General features: G+C 42.4%; 1 protein-coding gene across 6 annotated transcripts in view; it reads right to left on the bottom strand.

The window, feature by feature from the left end:
- Positions 1-13,264, bottom strand: part of Rgs6 (regulator of G protein signaling 6) — a 480,138-nt gene that overhangs the window by 71,078 nt on the left and 395,796 nt on the right. For all 6 annotated transcript variants that reach the window (XM_048361955.1, XM_048361951.1, XM_048361952.1 and 3 more), the window contains 5 exons: positions 10,337-10,413; positions 7,507-7,588; positions 6,228-6,302; positions 3,568-3,666; positions 2,359-2,420 (listed from right to left, as the gene is read on the bottom strand). In XM_048361955.1, the coding sequence (XP_048217912.1) occupies positions 2,359-2,420; positions 3,568-3,666; positions 6,228-6,302; positions 7,507-7,588; positions 10,337-10,413 (395 nt within the window). The remainder of the gene's footprint in view (positions 1-2,358; positions 2,421-3,567; positions 3,667-6,227; positions 6,303-7,506; positions 7,589-10,336; positions 10,414-13,264) is intronic.

The following is a 13,264-nucleotide window of genomic DNA, read 5'->3' as shown; positions in this document are numbered from 1 at the left end:
AGTCTACTTAAAGATTACCCAGAAGGCAGCTTCCTTGGTCTATACTGGGCCCATAAGGCTGTGGCCTGGGAGTTTCCCCTGCTTAACACCTTCCCTTGCCTGGATCCTGGTGCTGAGGGCACTGACTCTAGGCATCTATACAAAGGAAATGATGTTTCTGTGTATATTCCCTATTATAATTGCATCTCTAAGGAGCCTTTCCAAGGGCTGACATTGGTATTGCTCACATACCAACTCCACCACAGTCCAGGACAGCCATTTCTGTCCTTGCTTCTTCACAGCCTATGACACCAATAGAGTTGGGGTCACCTCAGCATTTGTGGCCTTAGCCACTCATTGGCGGAGGGGCAAATGGCAAAGCACAGAGCCTGGTGCTCCAGCCAGAAGCTCCACAGTTGGACAGATGGAGATAATAGGTGGCTGTAATTGGGACTCCATAACAGCTGATACCTGGATAGATATAAGGGGATGGCTCCTTCAGAAACACCTGCACTGGGGAAGCTAGGAATACTAGTGGTTCTCAGTGGGAGTGACTTTGTTACCCATATTTGGAACACTTGGTAATATCTGGAGATACTTTTGGTTGTCAAAACAGTGGAGGGGTGGGGACCACTGGCCCCTAGCAGGTAGATATCAGAAATGTTGCTAAGTATCTTTTCACACACAGGACATTATAGTATAACACAACAAACAGTTATCTGGCCCAGAATGTGTATAGTGTTGCTATCTTGGAACACTCGAGTAGTGGAGTAAGATGTAATGCATTGGATCCTTTTCAATTCAGGGAAGATGATGGATGGTAGGAATGGGGGTCAAGGAAAGATAAGTCCAAGAACACAGAATGGATTGGAAGCCAAGAAGCTGAGAAAATCAAAGCAAGCTAGGAGAAAACTGTCCAAGCCTAGGTAGGGCATTAGAGAGATTTGGATTCAGTAATTAATATTAGAATGAAAAGAAATATTGAGAAGAACGATCTTCTACATTTAGTACATGATTAAAGGTGAAAAGTCAAGAACACAGATTCATTTGCAATGGATGAGAGGGTTTTTGTTATTGTTGTGATTGGCTAAAAATAGTGTCTGATGGGAAATCTCAGAAAACCTCATCCCTGGCCCTTTCTAAAAGTGCACATTACTCTTGGTGAGACTGTCTGCGGTAGTTGCCTGATTCCACAACAGAGCTTCCTCATTTTGCTATACTCAGACCCCAGACCCCCTCCCATGGTACTCCTTGTATCTCAGCACTGCTTGGTAGTATTTGGTGGCTCTCTATGACCATGTTTAAAGGCTGATCTGATCTATGGAGGTCTCTTATCTCCTCTCTTCCTTTTATCCACTTGATCTTTTCTTATACTGTCACTATCAAGAATACATATGAGATGGAATAGATACAAGGTGTTATCAGTATGAGCCCAAATCCACAAATGTCCTTGGTCCCATAAGGCAAAGTGCTAATTCAGGTTTGGGGTTTGGAGCTGGTGTTTTCTTAGCTTCCACTTGTCACTGTTTATCCAGTAAAAAGATGTGGGTCAGCTCCCAGGGGCTGGCTGAGAAAGGCTTCCAGGTGAATCACACAGCCAATGCCATGTAGAGCTGGGCTTAAGGAGCCCAGTTTATTTGACATTTAATAAATATGGAGACCTGACTTAAAGCCTTGATTCTTTTCAGAGATTGGCCATTGCTTAAACAGCAGCATATGGATGAGCAAATGTTCAGTTCTGCCTGCTTGATTAGATTTATTCCATACAGATTCCCTGGGCAATCCCAGTCTTTATGGTAGAGTTGAAAAAAAACACAGACCATTTAGTTGATAAAATTGAATCTCCCATGAGTTAACCATGTGGAATGAGGTGCAGGTACATATTGTTGCACAAATGTGCCTGTGGAAGCCAGGCTGGAGGGGCCAAATATTTTCTTGGTTTGATGCAGTTCATCAGTTGAGAGTGCATGGCAGCAGGACACCCCCGGAGGACTCAGTTCTCTCTGTTTATGTGGCTAGCTCCACAAGGGGAGACACACAATTTCCTTCTTGTGCAAAGGGTAAGAGTCCATCTGAATTAATTAAGGAGCTGGAGGCAAAAGGCTGGGTCTGAAGCCTTTAAAGACATTCTTCTCTGATTGACAAGGTCCTGTGGTCACCTGTGAGAAGCTTTATCAATAGAGGTTTTCTGACATCATTGAAGGGAGGCCTGTGGTCTTTGCTACACTCACAGGAAGCTTATGGCTTTTTCATGTATCGGGTGAAGGACTGACTGCTGTTTAACTCTTGAAGTTGAACATATACAGTTAACTGTCACCCTGCAATGCTTTCCCCTTGTAAAGGAAGACACAGGCAGTAATATTCTTGAGGGAAACATACCTTTCAGCCACCTTGGACATTTTCAAACAATGTCTGTCAATTTGTGCATTCAAAAAGGTTATCTGGAGGGAGAGAAAAATAGGAATGTTGAGACTAAAACAGAATTCTTTATTTTCTTTCTTCCCATGAACCCAAAGCTGTATCCATCAAGATCCAAACACCTACTCGGACAAGACTTGTGCCCTCCAACTTTGTACCCTAGAAGCCAATTTTCCCTTTCTAAAATCCCTCCCACATTCAAGACTCATATGCAACAGGCTAGCCGATGTCACCTATTTTCCTGGGCTGTGTTATAATTTAAGTTTTGATTCCCCACAGTGAAAGGCAGCGTGTAGCCCATGAAGCTTAGCCACACATGGGCAGGTAACATGTGTACTGTGAGATCCTATTTTGACTAGATTCCCAGTGACTGTGTTTCTGCCTGGGTTTTATGCTCATCACACACCCATGTGGTTGGCCTGTTAATTAGCTTGCCCGGAGTGGGCATTGCAAGTTTACTCTTTGCCCAACCCATGCCAAGAGCCAGTAACTCTTAATGTAAATAATGAGCACTAATCTCCTTATGACTGGTAAATATCAGAAAGGAGTAATGGAATTAGCTGTTCGCTATTGATCTGGGGTCATCCTCAAAGAAAAAAAAAATATTCAGCCAAGTAACAGTGAAATGGCATTGGGAAGGGGATTTCTTTGTTCTTTTGAAATATTAAAAATATTTCTTCTCTTTTTTATTTAAAAAATTTAATAGCTATTATAAAGGTTCCATACGGAGGTCTTACAGTTACGTAAGTCAGGCAAAGGGTACATTTCTGTTTGGACAATGTCACCCCCTCCCTTACGCTCTCCTTGCTTTCTTTATTCTTCAGCTTCCTTTTTGAATCACAGCAAGCGCGTCTGTCCAGAATCAGTGGTCCTGAACTGGTGTAATATGGGAGTGCATTTCAATTTTAAGAACTCCAGAAATGCCCATGACAGCAGTCAGTCTGCCATTAGTAATTCATTTATGCCCTCTTGAACAATTGCTGGAGGAACATGGGAGATAGTTCTCCCTCTAAACTTCCATGTGCTCATGCATAGCACGCAAAAGCTTCAGGTTGCCTACAGCTCCACCATACTCCCCAGGAGCTCAAAGCTCACTCAGCCCTCAGAGGTGAACATGAAGGGGTTTTAACTGGGCCACAAGTTCCCTGCTGGAGCACAGCAGTCAGTTACCTGTTTCCGGATGTCTTCTTTTGTTGTTTTCCTGATTGGCTGGCTAGGTAGGTGCACAGGGCTCTGTGCCTGGGATTCCTCAGTCACGCCGTACACAGACTAGAAGAAGCAAGATGAATCATTGTCCCCTCAGGCTTGAGGGGCAGTTCAGTGGTCAGCTAACTTCAATACTCCAACCCCCCATCTGATACTTGCAGCCCCCTCTGTGACATCCAGGCAAAAGTGACCAGCCTCTGCTTGAATTTCACCAATGGCAGGAGCTCCACCATGTGAGGCATCTTATTCTGTCTCTGGGTTACAACTGCTAGGAAATCCTTTCACTGAGTCCAAATGGTGCTATATATTAGTGTTTTTCTTAGGAATCATCTTAAGATGATTCTGCAATGAATCATCTGTGGGTACTTGCTACAGATACTCATTGCTGAGCCCTAGCCCGGCTTACTGAGTCAGAATATTTGTAGGTAGGCTTTAATCAAATACTCCAGGAAATTCAGAGGCAAAGGGAGTTCAAGAATAACTGCTGAAGGTACTGTAGAAAAAGTCTCCTCTAGATGTTCTGGGCTCCATCTGGTATAAAACTGAGATTCCAGGATTCAGGCTTTCCCTTCTAAAGTTCAACCAACTTTCTAGTCTCATTTTCTCTACAGGTCCACAGTTATGGTTCCTTTTTTTTTTTTTTTTCCAGTCCTGAGGCTTGGACTCAGGGCCTGAGCACTGTTCCTGGCTTGTTTTTGCTCAAGGCTAGCACTCTACCTTTTGAGCCACAGCACCACTTCTGGCCTTTTCTGTTTATGTGATACTGAGGTTTCAAACCCAGGGCTTCATGCATGCTAGGCAAGCACTCTGCTGCTAAGTCACATTCCCAGGCCTATATGGCTCATTTTTTTTTTTTTGGCAAGTCCTGGGCTTGAACTCAGGGCCTGAGCACTGTCCCTGGCTTCTTTTTGCTCAAGGCTAGCACTCTGCCACTTGAGCCACAGCGCCACTTCTGGCCATTTTCTGTATATGTGGTTCTGGGGAATTGAACCCAGGGCCTCATGTATACAAGGCAAGCACTCTTGCCACTAGGCCATATCCCCAGCCCTATATGGCTCATTTTTAAGCCATTGTTATGGTTATAAACAGGAGGGAATTAATAGCTCTTGAAACACATGCAGTGTATATGGCTGAAATCTATGCAATCGTGAAGGACTCAGACGATTTTACATGTGACTTCACACAGTTCTGGGATATTAAAATTAGGGGCCATTAAAGGTTTAATGAGGACATTTAAGACAGATAATTTAAAGTATAATGCACTGGACATTGATATCTTAGTGACAAGCAAAATATAGAAGTTGATTCAAGGATACACACACACACACACACACACACACACACACACACACCAGCATTCCCTTGCTCACTCTCCTTCCTCCTCATGTGTGTATTTGTGTATGCAAGTCATCTAAAAACTCTGAAATCTGGACTCTCAAATCCAAACTTTTTGAATAGTGACATGATGCCACAAGTGGAAGATTCTACATCCTAGCTCATGAGGAGAGATTTTGGTCAAAACACTGAAAATATTGTATATAAAATTACCTTCAGACAACCTGTATCAGATATATGACACGCAAATGGATTTTGTGTTCAGATTTGGATCTGTGGATAAAATGATTCAGAACTCTCTCTCTCTCTCTCTCTCTCTCTCTCTCTCTCTCTCTCTCTCTCTGTGCACATATTTCAAAATCCAAAGCTTTTCTGATCTCAAGCACTGTGTAAGAAAGAGAGAGATAATGAGTCATTGTATGTAACAGGGTCATTTGGGGACATACATCTAACCTTTTGAAATTAGTGCTATGGAGTGCAGACATGTTTTCCTAATATATGGTCCTCGATGCAGAAGTGAGGGTGGAGGTATGGATGGGGTGGTCTGAGCGTGGCACTCATGGTGTGCCACGGCCACATGTTCCATCCAGTAAGGTGAAACACAAGTGATCTTGGGGTCATTTACAGTTGGGCAAGATGGTGATGCAAGTTTGGCATATGTAGCTCTACTAAAAGCCTTTCATTTACTGCTGAGGGCCAGGCTTGCCATCCCATGTGAATCTCCCTTCCTTCCTTCCTTCCATCCTTCCTTCCCTTCCTTCCTTCCTTCCTTCCTTCCTCCCTCCCTCCCTCCCTCCCTCCCTCCCTCCCTCCTTCCCTCCCTCTTTCCTTTCTTTCTTTGTTCTTTTTGTTTTCTTTCCTCACTGCCCTCCCCCTCAGAGCCAACTGCGATGTACACTTTACCTCATAGACTCAGTTTGACTTAGCTGTTCTTCCTAACCTATACCCTGTCAGACTGTGAGCGCCTGAGGCCTGGCCTCTGAACCCCAGCCAGGCGCACAATGTCGAGCACACACCAGCCATTCAATAAACACGTTGAGGACTTGCAAATAAAATGCTTAAGAAAGACAAAATGTGGCAGAATTTTGCCATGGCTCAATTTTGCCATAGCAAGTAAGAGTCTCTGAATTCAAATCCCAGTTACTGCCCAATAAATAATAAAAACAATAATGATAGTAACAAACAACTATGGCATATTTACAAGCAGTAAATTACTGACTAAAGAGTAAATTATGGACATGGAAAAGCTATTTCACCCCAAGAATTTTTAGTCTAGGTAACTAGCAAACCTTTTTTACTTTCTGTGGATTCTTCAAACGTCGACATTTTCTGATGTCCATTTCTGTTGTGTTCACACAGCCTGGCTGAGAGAAACAAATCACACAAGGTGAAAATTACCCTTCCAACTGAGTCTAAGTAACACCATCAGGACCAGTCTTTATCTTTCCCATAACAGATAAGTCATGATACTATTCATTTTCTATAATGTGCATTCCTCCATGGAGTTCTCTCAGGCAATGTGAAAGTGGGCTTTGTGAAAGGAATGTTATGTAGAAGGATGGCATACAGTTTCTAAGAGCAAACTTACTTCGAGTGGAAAGACTGTTTTGGCCACAGATTTTATATATTACACAGCTAATCATCTGAGAAGACCCCAATATCTCTGAAGGAGTTACTTGCTTGTTTCTGCTTTTGATTGGTTTCCCAGGAAAGTTCACATCATTTATTCATTTTTTTGGTTCCATTTCAGGAAGGGGTAATGAATAGCTTGTTCTCATAACACAAAATTAGAAATATAGTCTGCTATAATTTCAGCAAATTTATATCTGTATTTGCAAGTTTTGTACTTGCTAAAATTTGTTTGTGACCTCCAGGTCACTACTCAAAGAAACCTAAAGACTGTTTGTGGACATTCACAGGCTGGAAAAAGGTCTACTTGCCCTGTGGACATGTACAGTTTGGTTGAACAAGCAGAGACAGTGCTTTCTTGTGAACCTGTCTACTCAGGGTTTAGTTAGAGCATTTCATTATCCTGTATTTTTTGTTGTTGTTGTTGGTGGTGGTGGTTTTGCTTGCTACAATGGAAGATAAGAAGCTTCCAATTCTCCCAAGTGCAAGGAGGCAGTGAGATTCCGTAGGAAAAGGTAGGTGTGTAGGTGTGTGTGTGTGTGTGTGTGTGTGTGTTAGATATGCTTCATTCAAGCATGACTTATAGTCATGGTGGATATGTGTTTAATGCCAATGAGTCAACATTATATATAATGAAGCAGGCTGCCCTTGCATAGAAACACATAGACAACCAAAGCATCTATTGATGGGTTGGTAAATGCTCTGCAGAAGAGGAACTCAGCATGACATTTCTTATTTAGGGGCATGGCTTTGGTAGTCACTGATTCAGTCTTCATAAAGACATTATACAACACAATGATGACTGATGAGAATTAACTGTGTGCGAGGGAGTTGAACAATGATGGAAATGGAAATCACTGATCTGGGAAATACAAACGGGGGAAAAAGAAACAAACTGGACAAGAATATACTGCAGAGAACCAAGCTGAGTTTCCTCACCACTGGTCTGTGGACATCCCAAAATGCCCGTTCTTGACTGTCCAAAATCTTCCTTTCTGTCTTGTCCTTTTTCCGATCAATCCTGAAAGAGTAAAGAAAGAAGTGAAACTTTTGTTTGTTTCTCCCTCTGACCTTTGCCTCAGTCCTTGGCTCCTGTTCCTGGGAGTTAAGTTGTACCTAAGGCTATTGACACCTTTGTGATCCATGCTTTGTGCTGGTGAAGCCTCAGAAACACCATACACAGTGAGCACTTGATTTTAGATGAGGTGACAGATCGCAACACCCATGCCATGAAATGGTGGGCTTAAGTCACATGCCGTATTAAGGTGTGCATGGCTAAGAACTGAATTAGCCATCAACCAGGTCACTGTTACACACGCAAACTTACAGGGAGGAACTTAACAACCAGCTTGCCAGGGTTCTATCTTAAATTTGAAAGTTGAATTTACATTCAGGGCAGTAGAAACGCCTTTAAAATACTGCAATTATGTGATGTGTGTGTGTGTGTGTGTGTGTGTGTGTGTTATGCACGTGTACACACATGTGCCAGTACTGGGGCTTGAACTGAGGGCCTATATTACTCTTACTTGGTTTTTTGGTTCAGGCTGGCACTCTTTCACTTGAGTCTTACTTCCACTTCTGACTTTTTGCTGGTTAATTGAAAATAAGAGTTTCACAGTTTTTTTTTCTGTCTTGGGGCTAGCTTTGAGCTACAATGTTCAGATATCAGACTCCCGAGTAGGCTAGGACTCCAGGCATGAGCCACCAGTGCCTGTTTGCAATTGTGTTTTAAAAGTCATTTAAGCTTGGTGCTGGTGGCTCATACCTGTAATCCTAGCTATTCAGAAGGCCAAGATCTGAGGACAGAGGTAAGTAAGCCTGAGCAGAAAAGCCCATGGGACTCTTTATCATCAATGAACTACCCAAAAGCCAGAAGTTGAGCTGTGGATCAAATGGTAGAGCACCTACCTTGAGAGAAAAAGCTAAGGGGCAGAGCCCAGGACCTGAATTCAAGCCCCAGCACTGGAACACACACAGGACCACTTAAACTCTGGCTTTCTAAATGCAGAATAATGCCACTTGCATGTGACAAGACCCAGAAGACCCATGTCACCTGCCTCATCTGGGGGAGACACAATTGCCACTGGGAAATTATAGATGGCAAGGACATTTTCTCTATGTTCTGATCAGCAGCTTTGGTAAGAGGTGCTTTTGTCCTCCCCTAAGGTATGCATTACCTCATATTATCTAAGTAAAAAGCAACTCGGATTAATTGCCGTGTAACTTCTCCTTCTTGGCTCTCTTGGGAGCACTTTAGTTTACTGGACTGAAATAAACCCATAATCACTCTGCGGGATTTGTCACAATTACCGTGTACTTAAATGGCCCACAATTAGAATGTAATCGCAGTTAATCAAAAGAGTTAGCAGAGAAACACCATAGATGTAGGAAGTGGTAATTTCCCCCTCATTTTACAATATATAAAATACTGTTGCTTCCTGAAGAACAAATTTGTGCTCCCTTTGCCTTCCCAGTGGCTTCTGTGTCCCCGGGAACAATCCTTTGATAGTCCATCTAAATCCTGGCTTCCTTCCCACTTACTCTCCCTTGTGTATCTTCTCCATCCCCAATTGTGTAGCATGGCCCCGAGCACTTGGTGCCCACCTCCCTTGGGGGCATCTGGGCACACCAAAGTGACCCGAGTGACCAGACAACCTCATGCCATTTCCAACCGTGACTACAGCTGTGACCCATTCTCACCCACCAGCCTAAGATGCTCCAGCCCATGAACTGTGTCACCCACTGAAGGCGAGTCACTCCTCTGAGGCCCCACAGGGGCTGCTCACACGTGAGTGGGACCCAGAAAACACAAAGGTGCTTGCATTCTGCCAGATCAGCTGCTCTGTCCCACTTTGCCTCTAAGCCCAGACATTATCAGCAGAAAGATTAGGAGATATCCTGACCTCAGCGATTCCATGACTCAGAACTGAATAGATCTAGTTGACAACCATGTTTATGCATTAGAGGACATTTATTCCCCATGCCACATGTTTCCTTAGAGAAGCTTTTCCATTATGCATGCAAGAGGAACAGAATTCCTTCAATCTTTCCCCGCTTTTCATCTCTTATTCTTTGGGGGGGCGGGGGAAGGATGGCTTAACTTGTTGGTACATTTGGAAGAAGAAACTGGGAAAGGGTCATAGGGTCCCCCTGGATTCTTACACAGGTCAGCCTCTCCTCAGGACATCTGTTTTTTGCATGACAAAGGACATCTGACAGAGGATAGTAATTTCCTGGTGGAAGAGGCCTACAGATGTCCATCTCTGCCTTGGGAGTGTAATTCAGACCTGTGGCCTCATATCTAAAACCACAACCTGTAATCCAACTTTAATAGAGTCCAAATGTCTGACTTCTGTGCCTTATTTTTCAGTTGGTTCTAACCTCTTTCTCTATAGGGAAGAAGAAGAAAGAGGCCATTTGTTCTCCCTAAAGCTCAGTATGTTTACCCATGAAGACAAAATCTCTAGCCTCTTGGACAAACCCGGTGGTGTGTTTTCCAGTCTCTTAACTGGGTCCACCTTCTAACAAGCAGAGTTCCACATCTGGAAAAGGGCCCCTCGCCTGCTTGAAGCAGTGCTTTTGAAATCATTATAGAGTAACATTGGTTCCAAAGTTGGAATTTATCTATCCCGACCCTCTTTTAACTCCCAACTCTTAGGCATTGTGCTCCAGGGCCAGCAGCTATAAAATCCTGTCTGCAATCCCAACCTCACACCACCTCAGATTCCAGAGTTGCTTTCTTCTGGAAGCATCTACTAAATTCACTTACTTTACTTGTGCTTCTGCTTGCATAAAGATGAATTCCCATTTCCTTGCAAAGGCCCTCTGGAGTCTTGCTAGATTTTCCTAGTGAGAAACAGAAATCAATAAGAAGGCATTACTAACATCTATGCTGATTACAAGGCAGCCATCCCTTCTGGTTATTCCCAACCAATAGCAGAACCCCACACTGGAACTGCTAGACACAAAACCAATTTGACTTTACACCAGACCATTCTGTAGAGTTGAACTAGTCATGTTCACTTATACACCCATTAAGTCTGAAGCCTGTGGTTCACTTGATTCTTCTCTTCTTGTGTGTTTTATAAAAACACAACCCACACAAGTACATGCCTGTAACTGGGTCCTTTTGAGGGGATTGGAGAAGGGGATGGGAAAGGAGAAATATTAGATGGTGAACAATACATTGCATCTATTGATGAAGATTACTAAATGAGGTCTTCTTGAAGAACAAGGGGTAGTAGAGATGTGTGAGAGCAAAGACAGACTCAATCTGACTAAAATACTGTATATACATGTGTGAAATACCAGGTAAAACCCCTTTGAGTAATATTATATACTAACAACAAACAAATGACAGCAATATAAAATTGGTCCTGTAGGGTGGGGTACTAGTGGGAAGAGAGGGGACAAAGGAGGGTAAAAATAGTCAAAATACCTTAAGTATATATGTGAAAATATCAGAAGAAAATGTAAGAAGCTACTTGAGATGGGTTTAGGAAAGGGGAAGGAGGAGGAGAGACAGAGGGTAAGTCCAATCTGGGTCCATTATATATGTATATGTATATGACAAAATGTCACCCACTTGTGCAACGAATTGATGATAATAAAAACTGAAAAAAAAAACACCCCAAAGAACATAACTCACCCTACACTTCTTATAAAGGCTCCTGGAAGTAATAGCTTGTGGTTATTAGGGAAGGAATGGCAGGGCCTTTGCAACCTGTTGGGCATCTTCAAGAGCAATGCCAAGGGCAAGTCTCTCAACAGCACATCTTCCAGATGGAGCTGGAAGGATGCAGGAAAGGAGAACTAGGAGGACTTGACAGAGAAAGCAGAAAGTGGTGAGTCAGGACTCAAAAGTGGACCAAGAGGAGTGTCTATGTTTGGGTCATTCACGAAAGGAAAACCTCCAAACAACAACAACAAAAAAGTCAGCCAGGAGAGCTTCCAGAGGAAGAAGGGAAGTGTTTTCTAAGTCTGCAGACTTACTGGTAAAATGTTGGGGCACTGAGGAGGGGCGCTTGACAGGCCCCCTAATGATCTTCTTAATTCTGATTAATGCAAGGCTGGGGCCCACATTATGCTATGTATTTTCACGGAGCCCAAGCCATCACTAATTGATTACCCTCATTAGGAGATTGTTAATATAAAAGGTGTTTCAACTGAGGAACAGTACACATAACTTGCAGCTATAACCAAGGCTTGGTGTGCAAGTACTCCTAAAACCTGTCCCTTTGACTCTTTCCCTGTTCATAGGAAGCCAGGCAGGTAACAGCTAGATGCTAATCAATTGAGGAGTAGCAATACAAATGAAGACACAGTCGTTCCACAGAATACTAGGCAGCCATTAAAAATGATAAGGCAGACTAGTGCTATAGACATGGAAAAATTCCCCCAGATACATTAGTGTTTGGAAGAAGAAACAGCATACTACTGTTTATTTGCAAAGAAAAAAAATACATATGGAGTTAGGGGAGATAATTGGATTTTTTTTCTACTTTGCTGTTTGAAATTTTATTTTCTAAAAAGAGAATATGAAACTAGAAACATTTAATAAAATTAGGATGTTTTAAACAACAACGTGTTATTGAAATTTCAAATCATTTTATGCAGTATTTTAACATGAAAATCCCCCAGCTTTCTTCCTTTCCGTTTGCTCCCTCCCTCCCTCCCTCCCTCCCTCCCTCCCTCTCTCTCTCTCTCTCTTTCTTTCTTGCACTTCTTCCCATAGTTGCTGGCCTTCAGCAACTCCTCCCCTGGAGGAGTAAGGGAGAAGTAGACAGTACATAAAAATTGAACCAATTTCTCACACTCTTTGTGACTCATATAAAGTTCAGCTTGGGAGAAAGATTTTACAATCAGGTCTTAAACATATATTTTAAATGATCTGTGAATCTTCACAAATACATTCTTTGGTTCTGGGCTCTGCCCAATGGGAACAGATAAAAGTGAGGAGGACTTCTAATGTTTTGCAAGGAGTTATAGCTTATGAAGGAAGATGGAAGAGGGAGGTAAGAAACTGGTGAAAGAGACACCACTTGGGACATACATCTTATCTTATTTTCTGGACTGAATTCTGTTTTCCTTATATTCTGTCTCTACTATCAAGCCCAGAGTGGGTACAAAGATGCAATTAAAATCAGGAAATTAGAGCCTTTCCCTTTTAGAATAGTTATGTGAATTTTAACACATGAATAGGATCAAATAACCATGACCACAAGATGGATACAAAACATTCCATCACTTCTAGTACTCCTGTGGGCTATCTCTTTATGGTCATGTAAACCAAAACCACAGCCATTGATCTGTTTACGAGAATTTTGTATAACTGGAATGGATGGCTAAGGACTGGATTCTTGCACTCAACAACATGTTGTCTTCAATACTCATCGTGTGTGTGTGTGTGTGTGTGTGTGTGTGTGTGTGTGAACCACTCATTTTTTAAACTGCAGAATAGTATTCCATTGTATGGATGTACCATAGTTAGTTTAATCATTCACCTATGAAAGTATATTTGGGTTGTTTCTAGCTTTTGTTGAACACATATGTATGTACATATGTATGTATACACATGCATGTGCATACACATATTGGCTTATTGGCTTTTTTGTGTGTGCAAGTAAGCTATGATTTCTCTACTTGGTTACATGTAATAAATGTATGTTAAACTTTACAAGAAATTGCCAAACTATTT

This window comes from Perognathus longimembris, chromosome 14 (genome assembly GCF_023159225.1).
Source record: "Perognathus longimembris pacificus isolate PPM17 chromosome 14, ASM2315922v1, whole genome shotgun sequence".
Classification (NCBI taxonomy): Eukaryota; Metazoa; Chordata; class Mammalia; order Rodentia; family Heteromyidae; genus Perognathus; species Perognathus longimembris.
Note: the sequence above shows the minus strand (reverse complement) of the source record. Positions and strands in the feature narration are given on the sequence as shown.